The sequence below is a fragment of the Dryobates pubescens genome, chromosome 20 (assembly GCF_014839835.1).
Source record: "Dryobates pubescens isolate bDryPub1 chromosome 20, bDryPub1.pri, whole genome shotgun sequence".
Lineage (NCBI taxonomy): Eukaryota > Metazoa > Chordata > Aves > Piciformes > Picidae > Dryobates > Dryobates pubescens.
The window spans coordinates 1,390,027-1,408,150 of NC_071631.1; the positions used below are offsets into that span (position 1 = coordinate 1,390,027).

At 59.6% G+C, this 18,124-nt stretch overlaps 1 protein-coding gene across 1 annotated transcript; it reads right to left on the bottom strand.

Moving 5' to 3' along the window:
* Positions 1 to 3,852: 3,852 nt before the first annotated feature.
* On the bottom strand, positions 3,853 to 15,860 carry NCMAP (non-compact myelin associated protein). The gene is made up of 4 exons (XM_054170951.1): positions 15,696 to 15,860; positions 5,479 to 5,573; positions 5,248 to 5,332; positions 3,853 to 4,301 (listed from the first exon to the last, which is right to left on the bottom strand). The coding sequence occupies exons 2-4, from the start codon at positions 5,561 to 5,563 to the stop codon at positions 4,163 to 4,165; spliced, it is 309 nt and encodes a 102-aa protein (XP_054026926.1). The 5' UTR covers positions 5,564 to 5,573; positions 15,696 to 15,860; the 3' UTR covers positions 3,853 to 4,162.
* Between the last annotated feature and the right edge of the window lie 2,264 nt (positions 15,861 to 18,124).

Sequence of the window (18,124 nt, forward strand, 5' to 3'; positions counted from 1 at the left end):
GCTGTGAGGGGCCTGGGGAGTGACTGCTGTGAGGGGCTGGGGCCTGGGGAGTGACTGCTGTGAGGGTGGATGAAGTTTCAATAAAGTTGGGCTGTGTTTGGAGCTCAGCAGCCGTGCCCTGCCTCAGCCGTGCCCTGCCTCAGCCGTGCCCTGCCTCAGCAGCTGTGCCCTGCCTCAGCAGCTGTGCCCTGCCTCAGCCGTGCCCTGCCTCAGCCATGCCCTGCCTCAGCCGTGCCCTGCCTCAGCCGTGCCCTGCCTCAGCAGCTGTGCCCTGCCTCAGCAGCTGTGCCCTGCCTCAGCCGTGCCCTGCCTCAGCCGTGCCCTGCCTCAGCAGCTGTGCCCTGCCTCAGCAGCTGTGCCCTGCCTCAGCCGTGCCCTGCCTCAGCCGTGCCCTGCCTCAGCCGTGCCCTGCCTCAGCAGCCGTGCCCTGCCTCAGCCGTGCCCTGCCTGGGCAGCAGCCACCACAAGTGCCACATGTGACAGGCAGCTGATTTTCCATCCCTTCCTTGCTTATGGGACTTGAGGCCCTGCCCCTGCTTGGGTGCAGCTGATTGTGCCTCTGCCCTCTGCACGTCCAGGGGTGGGGACAGACACTTAGCAGTCCTGGCCCTGGGGAGTGGGGAGAAGGTGGCCTGGGCTGAGGGTGCAAGCTCCTGGAGTTCAGTCAAGCTGACAGCTAAGCTTGAGATTATTTTATGGGTAGAAGCGGAGTGGGTTTGGGTGGGAAGGGTTTGGGTTAAAGATCATCCACTGCCAAGCCCCTGCCATGGGCAGGGACACCTCCCACCAGCCCAGGCTGCTCAAGGCCTCATCCAGCCTGGCTGTCAACACTGCCAGGCTTGGAGCCTCCACAACTTCTCTGGGCAGCCACTGCCTCAGCAGCCTGGTGGGGAAGAATTTCTTCCTAATGCCTCCAGCTTCTTCCACTTGATCCTGTCACCCCATGCCTTTGTCAGAAGTCCCTCCCCAGCTCTCCTGTAGCCCCCTTCTGGTACTGGAAGGCTGCTTAAAGGTCTCCCTGGAGCCTTCTCCGGGCTGAAGGACCCCAACTCCCAGCCTGTCTTGGGAGCAGAGCAGTCCAAGAGGTTTTTGGAGGGGAGGAGGACACTAGATGGAGCTCCGAGCTCCCTGCTGAAACAAGGGGAGGGAGGGATCCAGACCTTGCCCTTTGGGGCAAGCACTCACCCTGGAATGAGAATTTACACCTTTTACTCCTGTAGAGTGCCAGCTGTCAGGCTGAGGGATCCCACCTGCTGAAGCCATCGACTGTAGAGGACTTTCAGAAGCAAGAATAAAACCCAACTAATTCTTGACAAGCCTCACTCCAGCCCTTAGACCTCCTGTGGCCTGCAGACCAAATGTTCTCACCCACGCTGCTGGAGGCAGCCCCACTGGTGGCTTGGGAGGAGAGAAGCTGGAGCAAGGAACTAAAACGTTGCTTTCACCACACTGCTGAGGGAAAAGCCACCCTGAGGAGCTGTGCCACCGAGGGATCCACTTTGGAGTCATTTGCAGATCCCTGCTGAGTTGGTTTGAGCATAATGAATGTGTTACACTCTCTCTGCCTGCTCTCTCCAGGGGCTGATGTGGTCTGGGATGCCTTTAACAGAGCCAGTTTGCAATATCAGCTTCCAGCTGGGTTGGGGGTTGCTTGGTTGGGGCCTTTTTAACCAGCAGGATGAGCTGATGGCAAGGCTGGGGGCAAAGGCAGCTGAGGTGCCTGGTTCTGGGCTCCCCAGGTCAAGAGGCAACTACTGGAGAGAGACCAACAGAAGCTGCAAAGATGCTGAGGGGCCTGGAGGGAAGGCTGAGAGCCCTGGGGCTGAGAGCCTGCAGAAGAGCAGCCCCAGAGGGCAGCTGAGCAGTGCTCAGTGAGAGCTAAAGGCTGGGGGGCAAGAGGCTGGGGCCAGACTCTGCTCAGTGGTGCCCAGGGACAGGCCAAGGGGCACAAAGGGAACAAGAGGAGAAACTTCTTTGCTGTGAGGCTGCTGGAGGCCTGGAGCAGGCTGCCCAGAGAGGCTGTGAAGTCTCCTGCTCTGGAGAGCTTCCACCTCCCCCTGGCCACTGTGCCCCTGGGCTCCAGGGCTGTGGGTGCCCTGCTGCAGCAGGGGCTTGGAGTGGGTGAGCTGCAGAGGTCCCTTCCAGCCCCTCCCTGCTGGGGCTCTGTACAGTGGAGCTTGTCCAGGGCCTGGGGGGTTGGAAGTTGGAAGCCAGGTGCTGAGCCAGGGCAGGAGGAGTCAGTGCTGAAGCAGCTGCACAAGGAGAGCTTGGGGCTGTTCCTGGAAAGCTGCTGAGCCCACAGGGAATTCCTCAGGCAGTGCAGGGGCAGTGCAGGGGCAACAAGAGGGAGTTGTGTTCCTTGAGAAGCTGATTTTGCTTGGTCAGCAGAAGCTCTGGGTTTTGCTGACAGGAGCTGGAAGGGTTGGAGAGGCCTCCCAGGCTGTGCCAGCAGCAGGGTTTGGGTGTTGCAGACTGAGCCTGCTCCCAGCTGTGATCCTGCTGCCAGCAGCAGCACTTCCACCAGCCCAGAACTGCTTACTCTGCTCCAGCCAGGCAAAGTGCACTGCACTGGAACTGGGAAGGTGACCAAGTGTGCCAGGAGCAGATCCCAGAATGGCTCAGGTGGGAAGGGAGCTCAGAGCTCCTCTGCTCCAACCTCCCCACCATGCCCTCAGCCAGACTCAGCTGCTCAAGGCCTCATCCAACCTTGCCCTGGACACCCCCAGGCAGGAGGCAGCCACAGCCTCCCTGGGCAGCCTGTGCCAGGCTCTCACCACCCTCCTGCTGAAGAACTTCCTCAGCTCCAGTCCGACCCTGCTCTGCCTCAGCTCCAAACCATTCCCCCTTGGCCTGCCTCCAGGAAAAGTTCCTCTGCAGCCTTCCTGCAGGATGCCTTCAGGTCCTGGCAGGCAGCTCTGAGGTGCCCCTGGAGCCTTCTCTTCTCCAGCCCAGACACCCCCAGCTGCTCCTCACCAGCCCTGTTCTCCAGACCCCTCCCCAGCTTCAGTGCCCTTCTCTGGACCCTGCTTTTAGTGAGGGTCCCCAACCCGGTCCCTGGGTGCAGCCTCCCCAGATGCTTCTCGGAGCCTCACACATTTCTGTTCCACACAGGATTCAGCTCCTCAGCTTCTCCCTCACCCTTGCCGGCTGGCCAGGGCTGCTCTCGGGCAGGCACCGAGCAGACAATCGGGCACTGAGAGCTGACAATGCTGCTGCTTGTTCCCCTCCGCGGGCCGGGAGCAGCCCTGGGACGCTGCCTCCGACTGCTCCACGCCCACAGGCAGGCAGCAGCGCTCCGGGCAGGCACAGAAAGGGCTGGAAATAGCTCGGGGGAACAAAAGCATCCCCGAGGTGCTCCGTGTGCGGGAGCTGGGGAAAGCCAGGCTGGCTTGGGGCTGCTCCCTTGGTGCCACCTCCCCAGCCTTGCTTGTTGAGCTCAAGAGCTGCCTGAAGCCTCAGCCCTGCCTAAGACAAAAGATTCAAACACAACTCCAGCGCCAGCCCAAGGCAGTTCTTGCTGGGAGTGGAGGCCTCCCAGACACTGCATTCATTTGCAAGTGGCCCTGGGGCCAAGTTCATCTCCTCAAAACCCTTGGGAACAAAAAGGTTGTGTTGGGTTTAGGGTGGGGTTCCCCCCCCCGCCCCCTTTTGTCTCCAACCAAACCTATGTGGGACAGGAACATGAGACAGGAGTGAGGCCAAAGTTGTGCTGCTTCCTGTGCTGCCACCGTGCAGAGGGTGAACTACAGCCCTGTTTCACATGAACCATGGCAGAGCCAGGGCCAGGCTGAGCTGGGAGCTGGCACAGCCCAAGCCTCCCTCCAGCTTTTACCCTCAGGCATTAGGGAGCAGGAAAGGCTTCAGCTCTCCAAGCCACAGCTCCACCACCCAGGGCTCTGCTTTGCTTCTCCCAGGGATGGATTCAGTCTCTCCATCCCCAGAGCTCTGTCAGGAGGTTTGTTGCCTTTCTGGGGGGTTGTGCAGCTCCACCAGCTGAGCTCAGCCACACCAAGAGGGTCCAGAGCTTTGCTTCCTCCTCCCGAAGCAGGATGGGATCCAGGCTGCAGACAAACCCAGAGCTCATTGCTCCTCCAAAGGCAGCACTGCTCTGCTGAGGAGTCCCAGGTCCATGGCAAGAGTTCCACCTCTCCTCTCCCAGCAGTTACCTATTCTGCATGTGGATATCCACAGGTATGAAAGTCACTGTAGGGTGCTGAGCCAGGCTGTTGCCCTGCCCCGAAGCAGTTGACATTGATGCTTTGGTGCCCTTGGGCTCCAGCTCCCTCCTCACTCTCATGTGCCTGTGAAGGGAACAAGGACACTGTCAGAGCTGCCAGCTGCTGTGGTCTCTCCCCTTGGCAATCACAGAGTCACAGAACTGTCAGGGTTGGAGGGGACCTCAAGGCTCAGCCAGTCCCAACCCCCTGCCATGGCCAGGGACACCTCACACCACAGCAGGTTGCTCACAGCCACCTCCAGCCTGGCTGCAAACACCTCCAGGAATGAGGCTTCCACCACCTCCCTGGGCAGCCTGTGCCAGGCTCTCACCACCCTCCTGGGGAACAACTTCTTCCTCACAGCCAATCTCAATCTCCCCACTTCTAGTTTTGCTCCATCCCCCCCAGTCCTGTCCCTCCCTGACACCCTAAGAAGGTTCCTGTGGAAGCAGCTCACACCCAGCAGCTCCTGCAGTCAGCACAGATCAGGATTTCATCCTCTCCTGGTTTGCTGGGACAGAGCCCCAGGCCAGCCCCGGGCTGCAGGCCACCAGCAGTGTGGAGTCAGCCAGGAGCAGCTGGCTCCAGCTGCATCCCAGAGCATCACCACCACACTTGGGGTGGAGGGAGGAGTTTGCTGAGAGGAGGGAAGCCTCCTGCTGCAGCTTCCTGCTTGGCCTCCTCCTGACCCTGCTCCTCTTCCTTCTCCTGCTCTGGAGGATGCTCTCCTGCTTGGTGTGACTGCTGCACCTTGCCTGGGCTGAGCAGACCTTTGTGTGGGCTGCTCCATGAGGCCCTTTCCATTGCACCCTGTGCCATTGGGGACCCTCCCTCAGGGACCCTCCCTCAAGGAAGCCCTTTGTGCTTCCCAGCAAGTCCATCCCAGAAGGCTGACGGAGTCAGGACACTTCCAGCAGGTTATCCTTTAGATTCTCCTGGCAATGCACAGCACCAGCCACTGGCAAACCTCCTGGCAGTGCTCTTGGTTCCCCCTCCCAGCCCAGGGCAGCAGAGGAGCTTGGCCACACACCTGTTGTAGGCTTTCAGTATGAGCAGGACCACCGTGAAGACAACGATGACGCCGACCACGATGGCAGCAACGATTGCTCCAGAGCCTGGCAGGGAGGCAGAGGGAGGAGGGGAAGGGAGGGGAGGGGAGGGGGGGAAGAAAAGTCTTATTTACAAAGCTGTGGTTGGGCTGCTGGAAGTTTGCTAAGCTCAAGGTCCACTTCAAAAGGCAGCAGCCTTCTGCTTTCCTTACTTTGGTAGAGGCTTTGCTCTTGAGACTTGGTGGTGACATTCGCTGAGGCCAGGGTGTTATTGAGCAGGGGTGAGGCTGTGGTCATCTTGATCCAGCTGCAGGAGGGGAAGAAAAGGAAAGGAAAGGCAAGGAGCTCATCAGCCAGTGTGAGACTCAGTCTTGTCTCTCTTGATGTGAATCCACAAAGGTAAAACCACCTTTGCTCCTGGCCCAGACAACAGCTGCCAAGGGAGGGGATGGTGAGCAGAGGCCACTGGAGAAGGACTCTCTGGAGTGTGCACAGAGCAGATCATCTCTGCCCATCAGCCACCCCAGACAGGGAGGGTGGTGAAAAGGACAACTTGAGGGTGATCCTCAGGCAGCTGCCCAGGAGAGACTCAGAGCCTCCTAAGTGCAGGCTGAGGGAGGATGGAAACCTGCTCCTGCTGCGTTCAGTGGCAGCTCTGCTACCACCTGGCCCTTGAGCCTCACAACATGCACAGCTCAGGGGCCAGAGGATAAAAGGAGATACAGCAGCAGTGAATTGTTTGGGTTGGAAAAGCCCTCAGAGGTCACCCAGTCCAAGCTCCAGCCCAGCACCCCCATGGCCACCAAACCCTGGCCCCAAGGGCCACGGCCACAGGGCAGGGATGGGGACTCCACCACCTCCCTGGGCAGCCTCTGCCAGCCCCTGAGCACTCTTGCAGGGCACCAGCACCCAGCTGGAAGGGAAACATCAATGCCTGCATGGCTGATCCAGCAGAGGCTTTGATCCCCTCAGCTTAAACAACTTCTTGTTGCTGTTGTTGTTGTTTTTTCCTCTTTAAAATACCAAACAATAATAAAGGACTGAACCTCCCCTGGCTGCAGCCTGGGGCTGAGGCATTCTGCTCTGACTCAATGAGTCCTTTGTTCAGCCCAGGCCCAGCTCATTCAGCTCACCATCCCCAGCTGTAGCTGTGGAGCTTTTTCCACCCTGAAAGAGATCTTTTTGCCTTTCCAGTTTGCCCAGGTCGCTGTGGAGCAGAGCAGCAGGAAGCTGTGAGGGGCACCCAGGGCTCAGCCAGCAGCTTGGTCTCACCTGCTGCTTCCCCACCCACCCGAAACCACCTCGCTGGAGGCTGTGCCGCTGCCAAGCAGGGGCTCAAGAGGCTTTTTAGGGTGCTGCAGGCTGGGTCCTGCTCTGGCTAGAGGGAAAGAAAAGCCTCTGGAAAGCCCAGGGGTGCTCACCAGGAGCTGTGGAGCAGGGCAGAAGTGGGCTTTGGTCCAGCAAGCAGAGGAAATTCTTCCCTTTATGACACACACTGCGCAGCCCTCCCTGCCCACCTGCCTGGGCTTTGGAGAGCCACTAAGTCACCCCAGGGCTGGGGGGCACACAGGCCTGGCTCCTTTTGCACCCCCCAGAGCTGGAAGTGTTTCCCTGAAGGGAAGCTTTGGGCAGGCTTCCGTTGCCAACAGCTCTGCAGGTACAGCCTGGAGGTTGTTCTGGCAGTGGGGCCACATTTATCCTCCCTTCCTGCAGCCCTTCCTGCCCTGAGCTGCAGGCAGAGGGAGGAGATGAGGATCAGAGCTCATCTGTCAAGCAGCACCTGGCAATTACAGCAGAGGTGTGGGAGGGGGGAGAAAAGGGAGCAGAGAAGGTTGGTTGAAGCTTTCCCCTCCCCCCCCCAGGAGCTGGGCTTGGAGAGCCAGCTCCCTGCCAGGGCAGGCAGGTGCTGCTTGGCAGGACACAAGCTCAGGGCTTTGCCACCTGGTGCAAGGTGGCTCTGCATGAGGCTGTGCTGCAGACACAGAATCAGCCACTGGGAAATCCCCCAGCAGGAATCACTTCTCCTTGGGACCCTCCAGTTCAGCTGAGGCAGGAATCCATCCTTCCAGCTGCCCCTCCTGCCCAGGCTTTGGGTTTCATCTCACACTGGGGCCAAACAGAGCCTGGGGCATTGCTGATCTGGGGCTTCCCCCCCTCCCTTCCTTGCTTGTTCAGGTCTAAGCTGCCTGCCACTTCTGCTGCTCTGGGGCTTGATTCCCTTCCCAGCAGGGCAGGGTCTTAAACTCCAAACCCCAGGGCTGGGTTTGCCTCATCCCTGGTTTTCTTTCTCGGTGTGCTGGCCAGGAGAGCTGCTGGGAAAGGGAATGAACATTCTGCTTAGAACCAGCCTGGAGTTTGGGCTGCTCAGCTTCCAGCCCAACAGCCTGGTGGCAGAGCAGCCACTTACTCCTGCTCTCAGCCTCCAGCAGCAGCATGAGGCAGGAGAACAGCCAGGGGCCAGGAGAAGCAGCCAGGAGCAGCAGGAATGTCAGAGTCACAGAATGGGTTGGGCTGGAAAGGACCTAAATGATCATCCAGTTCCAACCCCCTGCCATGGGCAGGGACACCTCCCACTGGTCCTCAGGGCTTCATCCAAGCTGGCCTTGAACACCCCCAGGGTGCAGCCAGCCACAGCCTCCCTGGGCAGCCTGTGCCAGGCTCTCCCCACCCTCACTGGCAAGAATTTCTCCCTAATCTCCATTCTGAATCTCCCCTCCTCAAGCTTCAATCCCTTCCCTCTCATCCTATCTCTCCCAGCCCTTGTCAGAAGCCTCTCCCCAGCTCTCCTGCAGCCCCCTTCAGGTACTGGAAGGCTGCTCTGAGGTCTCCCTGGAGCCTTCTCTTCCCCAGGCTGCACAGCCCCAGCTCTCAGCCTGGGAACTGATCAGGAGCTGAGCAGCAGGAGCCCCTCGGTGCTCCAAGGCAAGCTGTCGCTTCAGAAGGCAGCAGGAACACAATGTGCCTCAGTGAGACCTGAATGGGCCTGAAGTTACCTTGTGAGGCTCTAAAGAGGGAGGAAGGAGGAAAAACCAACCCAGCTCCAACTGGTTAGCAGGAGCTGAGGCAGCAGCGAGGCCCCAGGCAAACAAACCTGCTCTGTGTGGAGCCTGTGTGCCCTGGTGGCAGAGCAGCAGCTTCATGGAAGCATTTGTCTCAGGGCTCTGGCAGGAGCTCTCCAGGCTGAGCTGCTGCTAAAACACATTCAGAGCATTTCATCTTCTTGCCAAGGCAGAGAGAGCCACACAGGCTGCAGGCAGAGGAAAGCAACAAACCCCAAACAGACCCAAAGCAAAGAGGGGTTCTGCCTGCATGGCTTTTGTCTTGAGAGCATCATGGAAGGGCTCAGGCTGGAAGGGAGCTCAGAGCTCCTCTGCTCCAAGCTCCCCACCATGCCCAGGGACACCTCTCAGCCAGACTCAGCTGCTCAGGGCCTCATCCAGCCTGGCCTTGAACATCCCCAGGCAGGAGGCAGCCACAGCCTCCCTGGGCAGCCTGTGCCAGAGCCTCAGCACCCTCCTGCTGCAGAACTTCTTCCTCAGCTCCACTCTCACCCTGCTCTGCCTCAGCTCCAAACCCTTCCCCCTTGGCCTGGCTCTCACACCCTCATGAGAAGTCTCTCTGCAGCCTTCCTGCAGGATCCCTTCAGGCACTGGCAGGCAGCTCTGAGGTCCCCCTGGAGCCTTCTCTTCCCCCTCAGCTCACACAGAGGACAGGAGCTGAGGACAGGTCCCCAGGGAGCTCATTTCAGAAGCCTGGGAGTGTGAAGCAGAAGCAGCTGCCCAGGAGCAGTGTCTGAAGCAGGCTGTGAAGTGCTTGTGAGCCTCCAAGCCCTGGGCCACACACATTCCTCCTCTTCCCCCGTGTGAGCTCAGCTCAGCTCAGCTCAGCCCAGCCCGGGGAGCGCAGCAGCTCCACGGCGGTCAGAGCAGCACAGCCCTGCAGGCGCTGCCGGCTGTGGGACCAGCCAGGCTGGGAGGCAGAACAAGCCAGAGGGATTTCCCCACTGCTTCAGCCAGAGGCCCTGCCTGGGTGCTGGGAGATGTTTGTCAGCACCTGGGTTTGACCTGAAAATGGGAAACCTCCACCGTGCCCCCAGCACACCGCGGAGGCTCCAGCAGCTCGCACTGCCCCCCTGCAGCCTGCAGCCGGGCTAGGGAAGCCCTGGGGGGGAGGCTCTCAGGTGGAGCTCAGCTGCCTGTGGCTGAGCTTCTTGGTTTTCACCCCTCCTAATTCTCTCTCTCATCTTTTGTTCACTGACAAATGTCCCCTGTGCCACCTGCAGCTTCCCACCAGCTCTGGGCTTCCCCTCACACTTGGCTGAGTCTCCAGGCAGAGCCCTGGAAGCTGGGATGAAGAACACTCCCTCCAGGCAGAAACTCTGAGCAATGCTGAAACTGGAACCCCCCCAGGCTTTGGGGAGAGCAGAAGCCACCTCCTGGGCTCTCCTTGGGTCCCTTCCAGTCCAGGTATGGACAGTCTGTGGTTAGCACCTCCTCCAAACAGCTTCTAGACAGCCTGAACTGATGGGGTTGAAGTGCCCCAGGACACTCCTTTCAGAAGGGAGGGAGAGCCAGGGCAGCTTCCTCCCTCTGGGGCTGCTTTGCAGAGTCAGACTCTGGCAGAGGCTGCCCAGGGAAGTGGGGGAGTCCCCAGCCCTGGAGGTGTGCAAGAACCCTGTGGCCATGGCACCTGGGGCCAGGGTTTGGTGGCCTTGGTGGGGTTGGGCTGGAGGTTGGCCTGGATGACCTCAGAGGGCCCCTCCAGCCCAGACAACTCTCTGGCCCTCTGACCATCCCAAAGGAAAGAGCTGCTCAGTGTGCTGGGAGGCAGCAAAGCTCTTTACAAGCCACCTGCAATAAGCCACTTGGGCCCTGCAGTTCCACTTGCAGGGGCTGGAGTCACTCCATTGTTTAGCTCTGACTTGAGTCACTTCAGGAGAAACTGGGATGGGATGTTTTAAACCCAAACTGCCCTTTGCATGCACCCTGCAAGTGCTAGATCAGGTGTCAGGAGAAACCTGAGAGCACTTTGGCAGCTGAGGTCCAGCACTCCTTCCAGGAGGGCTCTTTCCTTGGCAGCTTGCTTTGCTGGCTGGGAGGAGGCTCTCTGGAGGCTCTTTTGCTGCCTCTTGCACTCCTGACTGTGGCCAGGGGATGCCAAATGAAGCAGCTACAAGTGGTGCCCCCAAGAGCTGGCACAGGAGAGGTCCTTCCTCACAGGAGCCACCCTCTCAGGACAAAGAGGAGAAGGAGAACTGCACTGCCTGGCCTTTGCCTTGCAGAAAAGGCTTCTCAGAAGGGTTGTAGCCCTGGGGTGAGAGGCAATGGATGGCAGCTTGAGGAGGGCAGCCTGGGACTGGAGAGTCTGCAACACTCAGCACTGAGGACCTCAGAACTGCTTGGGTTGGAAAAGCCTTCTGGGCTCATCCAGTCCAACCCAGCCCCACCATGGCCCCAGGTGCCATGGGCACAGAGTTCTTGCACACCTCCAGGGATGGGGACTCCACCTCCTCCCTGGGCAGCCTGCTCTGATCCCTGGCCGACAAAAGCAGTCCTGGGTGCTGCAGCAGGAGCAGAGCAGGACAGGAGCTCCCCAGGCAGGGCCCAGCCCAGGCTCTCTGCTTGCAGTGAGGTAGCTCTCCCCAGGGCAGGCTGCTAAGGTCCCCCACAGGCTGGGTGCTGCTGGGAGGATGTGTAATCAGCAGTTAAATATTACCCAGGCAAAAAAAAAAGGAGAAATTGATTCAGAGAGAAGAAAAATACCTCCAGGCACCTGGATGAATGACTCATGGGGGAGGGTGGGTGAGAGTCAAGGTGACAAATGCTAGGAACCAGCCCTGTGTGCACTCAGGTGGAAAGCAGGGAAATGAAGCAGCAAAAAGCACTCAGGTTAGAGCCTGGCAGCACTCAGAGGCTTTGTGACACAGCCCTCAAATCACACTGGCCAGCAGGGTAGGGGGGCACAGGGACTAGGTGACCTCTGGGGGGCCCTTCCAACCCAGTTTGTGTCCCCTGGCCCTTGGCCCATCACAAGGCAGCTCTGAGCAGAGCCTGGCCCCTTCTGCTTGCCCCCCACCCTAACCACTGACCACAGCCCCTCTGGGGCTGCTCTTCCCCAGGCTCCCCAGCCCCAGGGCTCTCAGCCTTTCCTCCTCACAGAGTTGTTCCAGGCCCCTCAGCATCCTCATAGCCTCCACTGGGCTCTGTCCAGCAGCTCCCAGCCCCTCTGGAGCAGGGCAGCCCAGAGCTGGTCACAAGGCTCCAGGTGTCAGCCAAGGGCATGGAGATGCCAGGAGCAACACCAAGGAAGGAGGCAACCCCAGATGTGCCTTCAGGGCCCTCTGGCTGTGCCCAGCAGCACCGGAGCGATCCAACAGCTCCTGGGGTCACCTTGCACCGAGATTCCCACGGGGTGGAGCCAACGCCCGGGGCTCACACCCGGACCTGCAGCAGCCTGGAGTGAGCTCAGCCCCCGAGCTGCTTCTGCTGTCGGAGCCTAGCTCCGGCCTGGGGTGCAGAGCAGCAGCCCAGCTCCGGCCGGGGGCGCAGAGCAGCAGCCCAGCTCCGGCCGGGGGGCGCAGAGCAGCAGCAGCCCAGCTCCCGGGCCGGGGGGCGCAGAGCAGCAGCCCAGCTCCCGGGCCGGGGGGCGCAGAGCACAGCCCAGCTCCCGGGCCGGGGGGCGCAGAGCAGCAGCAGCCCAGCTCCCGGGCCGGGGGGGGAGCAGAGCAGCAGCCCAGCTCCCGGGCCGGGGGGGGGGGGATGGCAGAGCAGCAGCCCAGCTGCCGTTTGCTGGCAGCGGGGGGGTTGGGTTTGCTTTGCTAGACACAAATGCTCTTGCTGGGTCAGAGTCCGGAGGCTGCTGCTGCAGGCTAATAAACAAACACAAGATTTAGTCTTTCCAAGGAATTCTTTGGCTCTCCACCCTGCTCCAGGCAGCAGCGGGAAGCTGCCGTGCAGCACACGAGGCTGCAGCCCTCAGCAGAGGGTGGGCAGCCCAAGCCCCCCCAGTGCAACCCATGGGCTCCTTTCCCCTCCGCTGCCAGAGCCCCACCGGAAAGCGCCTTCCGAGCAAGCCCGGGGCCGAGCGCCGCCGGCGCAGGGGCCGAGCGCGGAGCTGTGCTCGCTGCAGTGGGGGCAGAGCCTCCTTCCTCGGCGCTCACTCAGCAGCTGCACCATCAGCCCTGGAGCCAGGCTGGGGCATCCCCGGCCGGCAGCTGGCCCTGAGCAGCTGGTGGTGCAGCAGCACCCCGAGTGCAGGGCCCCTGCAATGAGGTGAGGAGCGCTGCTCCGCGGAGGTGGTTGTGCAAACATTAAGCTATGTATGTCACTGGGAAACTGCATGACTCAGACATCCCAGCAGCGGGTTTTTTTCTCTTGCTTTCCTCCTCTCTGATCTCCATTCATGCCTCACACGGATCACCTCTCCCTGCCTGTGGAACGCCACAGGTCTGGGCTGCGCTTCCCAGCTCCTGTGCCTCTCGCTCCAAGCAGCTCAATCGCCCCCACGACGTTTTTCTCCCTCTCCCACATGCCCACCAGGGCTGCCTGGCTGTCCCACGACCAACCCTCCTCCCAGCACAGCTGCACTCCAGCGGCACTGATCCCCGCCTGGCACAAAGAGATGAGAGCCCAGCTGCTGAGACACCACCCTGGGGAGCAGGAGCTGCCTGGGGCAGGTGCCAGCACCCCACAGGGCGTTCAGCACTGATGGATTTACTCTGGGAGCACAGTGGGTGCTGGTCTGAGAGCGCTGTAGGCACTCGAGCAACTCGCTCCTGGGCTCCTCCAGCTGCCTTGTGCACTAAGTCCTGACTGATTCTCTGTTTATGGCCAGGAGCAAGAAGAAGAATTTAGTGTAACCAATAAAAGTTGTGTTTGCAGTAGCAGCAGACAGATAGGAGCAAGGCTGGACAGGAAACCTCCATGAACTGCTGCCAAGAAGGGAGCCAAGTCCCCTGCCAGCTGTGGATTGGAGTTTCAGGACTGCTGCTTTCTGCCTGCCTGCAGCTCAGCGTGGGGTGCAGCCTGCTCCTCAGCTCCTGGACTGGATCCTCTGCAGCTGAAGCTGCTCTGCCAGAAGCATGTGAGCCTCACAGGTGCTGTGAGGGCCTCTGCCTGCTCCAGACCCTTCGTTTTGCAAGGCCCCAAGCAAACAGAGAGAGAATCCTGTGTGCAGCAGGGAGATGCAGCTCCTCCTGTGCTGCACTCACCAGATTTCCTCAAGTGCTGCACAGAGCAACTTGTTGAACCCATCAGGCAAATTCCCCTGGCCCGAGAGCACTGCAGGCAAACCCAGAGGCATTGCCATGCCCTATGCTTGCTCCACCTCCGTGCTGAAAGCCCTTGGCAAGCCCTTGGTGTCTAACCTGGCCCCCACAGCCTGGTGCCCTGTCCTCGATGAGTCTCATGGGGCCATGAAGCCACTGATTGCTGCTCTGCCTTTGTCTCCTGGCTCCCAATCCCCGAATCGACCTCTCCGTGCAGCACAAAGCAGCACATCAGGGAAAGCTGGGTGCTAAAGGCTGTGCCTCCTCCTCCAGCAAGGGCTTCCTGGGGCATCAAGCACAAGAATTACCACAACCCCCCCCCAGAAATCACAGCTTCAAACCTGTCAGCAGCTTCAGCGTGGTCCCAAGTGAGACCCAGGATGGTTTTGTTGAGTGCTGGAGACTGCTGGCCGAGCTGCCAGACAATGCTCCAAGCTTTTCAGCTTCAATAATTGCTCTGACAGCTCCTTTCTAACAGCCAGGCTCGGCAGAGGGGGGGGGGAAATCCCAGACAAATCCAAACAGAGTCAAAAACCTCAAAGAGCAAAACCCCACACATAGAACTCCCCCCACAAAAGCCAACTGAAACCAAACCACCAACCAAAAGACCAAACCAACCCCACCACAAACCTCCAAACCACCAAACACCACCAAAAGAAAAACCCCAATAAAACCACACAGCCGACAACAAAACCAAACCAAGGCCCCCCCCCAAACCTCCAAAAACCCCCAAAGCAAACCAACAGCAGAAAACCAAACCTCTAAACCACCCCCAAAACCCCAAATAAACCAACCCAAACCTCCAAACCACCCCCAAAACCCCAAATAAACCAACCCAAACCTCCAAACCACCCCCAAAACCCCAAATAAACCCAAGCTAACAGCAAAACCCCAGCCCAAATCTCCAAGCAACCCCCCAAAACCCCAAATAAACCCAAGCCAACAGCAAATAAACCAACCCAAACCTCCAAACCACCCCCACAAAACCCAAATAAAACCAAACCCAACAGCAGAAAACCAAAACCAAGGTCCCACAAACCTCAAAAAACCCAAAGCAAACCAACAGCAGAAAACCAAACCTCCAAACAACCCCAAAACCCCCAAATAAACCCAAGCCAACAGCAAATAAACCAACCCAAACCTCCAAACCACCCCCACAAAACCCAAATAAAACCAAACCAACAACAGCAAAACAAAACCAAACCTCCAAACAACCCCCAAAAACCCCACAAATAAACCCAAACCAACAACAAAACCAACCCAAACCTCCAAACCACCCCCAAAACCCCAAATAAACCCAAACCAACAGCAAATAAACCAACCCGAACCTCCAAGCAAACCCCCAAATAAAACCAAGCCAATAGCAAAACCCAAACCTCCCACAAGCCTCCAAACAACCCCCCCCTAAAACCCCAACCAACAGCAAATAAACCAAACCAAACCTCCAAACCCCCCCCAAAGACCCCCAAATAAAACCAAACCACCACCACAACAAACCCACCCCCCCCAAACCTCCAAACGACCCCAAAAAACCCCAAACCAACCAGAAAAAAACCCCAACCCCCCCAAGAATCCCAACCCAAACCCCAGCACCACCTCAAAACCAAACAACTCCAAGCCAAATAACCCCGAAACTAACTACAGCTGGGGGAGGCAAACCCAAACCCGACCGCAAACAAACAGCCCCCGCAGAAGCAAAGCCAACACACAGCCTCCCGCTGCGATCTCCTTGGGGGTGACTCAGTCAGGACAGGAGCTCCAGCCTGCGCCCAGGGCTGAGAGGACACTGCCAGGGAGAGGACAATCCTGCGGCAGAGCTGCGAAACTTCTCTGCGGGGAGGAAACAACTCAAGAGCTCAGCTCCGGTCCCTGCACCGCACCTGGAGGCTCTCCCAGCTTGTGAAACAGCTGCCCAAGCCCCACCTTAGCAGACGCTCTTTGGAGGACACCTCCGCGCTGTTTCCTCCGGCTTTAGAGCCCCCGGTGAAGCTCTGTGCTGCACGCCGAGGTCTCTCCGTGCCTCGTATCCCCTCCTCAAACCACCTCCAGCCCTTTCCCTGCCCGCAGGAGCCTTGCAGCAGGAAACTTAAATCCATACAAACAGAGCTTTGAGCCCACCCCTCTGCGAGCTTCTCCCCTCCCGGGGCTGCCCAAGCTACTCACAGGAGGATGCTGCAGGTCCCAGGCTTCAGGAGCTCATCCTCGGGCCGGGAGTTCCCGCAGAGGCGGCCCCGGGTCCCTCCCCGCCGGGGCCGTCCCGTCCCGTTCCCCTCCCCAGCCGGACCGGGGGAGCCGAGCCCTGTCCCGCTGCTGCTGGGCTGCGAGGAGCCCGGGCGGTGCCGACGCCCGGAGCCGGTACCCGGAGCCCGGCAGCCGCAGGTGGTTCCCCGGAGCCGCCCAGCCCGGCCCCGGCACCGCCTCCCCGGGGAGGGAGCGGCCACGGGCAGAGCCAGCCCGGAGACACCGTGAGGCTGGAAGGGGAGGTGCGGGGACGGAGGGGACTGAGGCAGGAAGGGCTCAGGCAGGCACCAGCCGAAACTGAGGAGGTTAAGGAAGAAAGCCGCAGCCGAGATCCGCCCCGACCGGCACCGAGGGACGGAGCGAAGAGAGCGGCTGACGCCTCCTGGAGAGCCCAAACCCAGCCCTTCCCGAAGCAGCTCTTCAGCTCCTGTTCTTGGTGCTGACCCCTGGGCTCCAGTTCTGCACCACTGAGGGCTTCCAGCTGGTACCTGGCCAGGCTCTGCTGCGCTTCCAGGGAGGTCTCCAAACTGGCTCCTGGGGCACCTCAGTGCCCAAAGGTCATAGAATCATTTGGGTTGGCAAAGCCCTCAGAGATCATCCAGTCCAGCCAGCAACCCAACACCCCCACAGCCATTAAACCATCTCCCCAGGTGCCATGGCCACAGGTTTCTTGAGCACCTCCAGGGATGGGGACTCCACCACCTCCCTGGGCAGCCTGTGCCAGTGTCTGACCGCTCTTTCTGCTGTGTTCACAGCTCCTGCCTGGGCACAGCTCTAGGAAGGCTGCAGCTCCCAGCAAGAGGAGTTTTGGACACTTGGATGGAGCTGGGTGGAGCAAGAGAAGGTTGCAGCAGGTCCTTCATGCAAGAAACGAGGCAGTGAGAGCAGCAGGGCTGGGTGCACCACTCCTGCATCCTCCCCCAGCACGGCTCCAGGGGCTGCTCTCAGCACCATCCCTCCACATCAGCTTCTCCTGCAGCTCCACAGGGCTGAGCTTCCTCCTGCAGCAGCCTGAACCTTACCTTTCTCACAGGTACCACAGCCCCTGCAGGGCCCCAGCACAGCACCTTGCTGGGCATTCCCCTGCTAAGGCCTCAGTAAAGCAAGCAACCTCATCAATGAATCACTGGTGGGGAGAGGCAGGGCTTGGAGAGGGCTGCAGCTCCTCACTGCCAGAGGCAAAGATGAAAAGAAAGCTCTAGAGGGCAAAAGATTTTTGTCTCACACTTGAAATACTTTGGGAGCTGGAGGACTTCCTCCTAAGAGAAGCTGGCAGGCAGGTGCCAGGCTTCAGAATGCCTTTGCTTGGTGCTTTGAGCTGGGAGCTGGAGCAGAACCTCACTCCCACAAAGCTGGGGGTCCCCCCATTCCCTTATTGCAGCTGGCTTGGAGGAGGAGGGGGCAGAGAAAGGGCAGCAAACACCTCCTCAGCTGCCCACCCACCTGATCTGGCTCTGGAGGAGAAGTTCAAACCCTGCTCAGCTGCACAGGACACTTGGGGAGCCACTGAAGGTGTCACACAAAGCCTAAGCCTGCAGCCATAAACTCAACCTTGCCTGGGGGCCAGCCCCCCCCGTGCTGGCACCAGAGAGCAAAGGCAGCCTGTGGCTGTGGCTTTCCAAGCTGCTGCTCGAGTCCCAGAGGCCTGCAAAGGGCAAAGCAAGCAGCACTCAGCTCCTGCAGGCACAGCTCTGGCTTCCTTGCACAGGTTGGGCTTCAGGCTGCTGCTGGTGCTGGACTGGCTCCTACACTGAACCCCACAGAAGCTGCTTCTCTCCAGGGCTTGAGACTTGTGAGTTTCAGGATCCAGCTGCTCAGACCCACATTGGCCACTTCAGCTACATCCTTGTGCCTCAAGCACACCACAGCCCTCTGGAGATGCCACAGCTCCTTGAGAGCAGAGAGTGGCATCTCAGGAGGGATCACTCACCCTGCCCCTTCCAGAGGGGATACAATGCAGGCTGGTTGGGCTCTGTACAGCTACTGCCTCATCCTGCACAAACAAGAGCCAGCAGGAGGCTCCCTGCTGGGAAGAGGAGTGGAAACCCAGCTGCACATCTGCCCTGGGCTGCAGCTGGCTGGAGAGGCTTCCTGCAGCACTGTGCACTCAAAGTGGAATCCCAGAATGGGAGAGGTTGGAAAGGACCTCTGGAGATCATCAGTCCAATGCTCCTGCCAGGGCAGGGCACACAGGGACACAGCCAGGGGAGGTTGGAAAGCCTCCAGAGGAGGAGACTCCACAACCTCTCTGGGCAGCCTGCTCCAGGCCTCCAGCAGCCTCACACCAAGGGAGTTTCTCCTCCTGTTGAGGTGGAACCTGCTGGGTTCCAGCTTGTGTTGGTTGTTCCTTG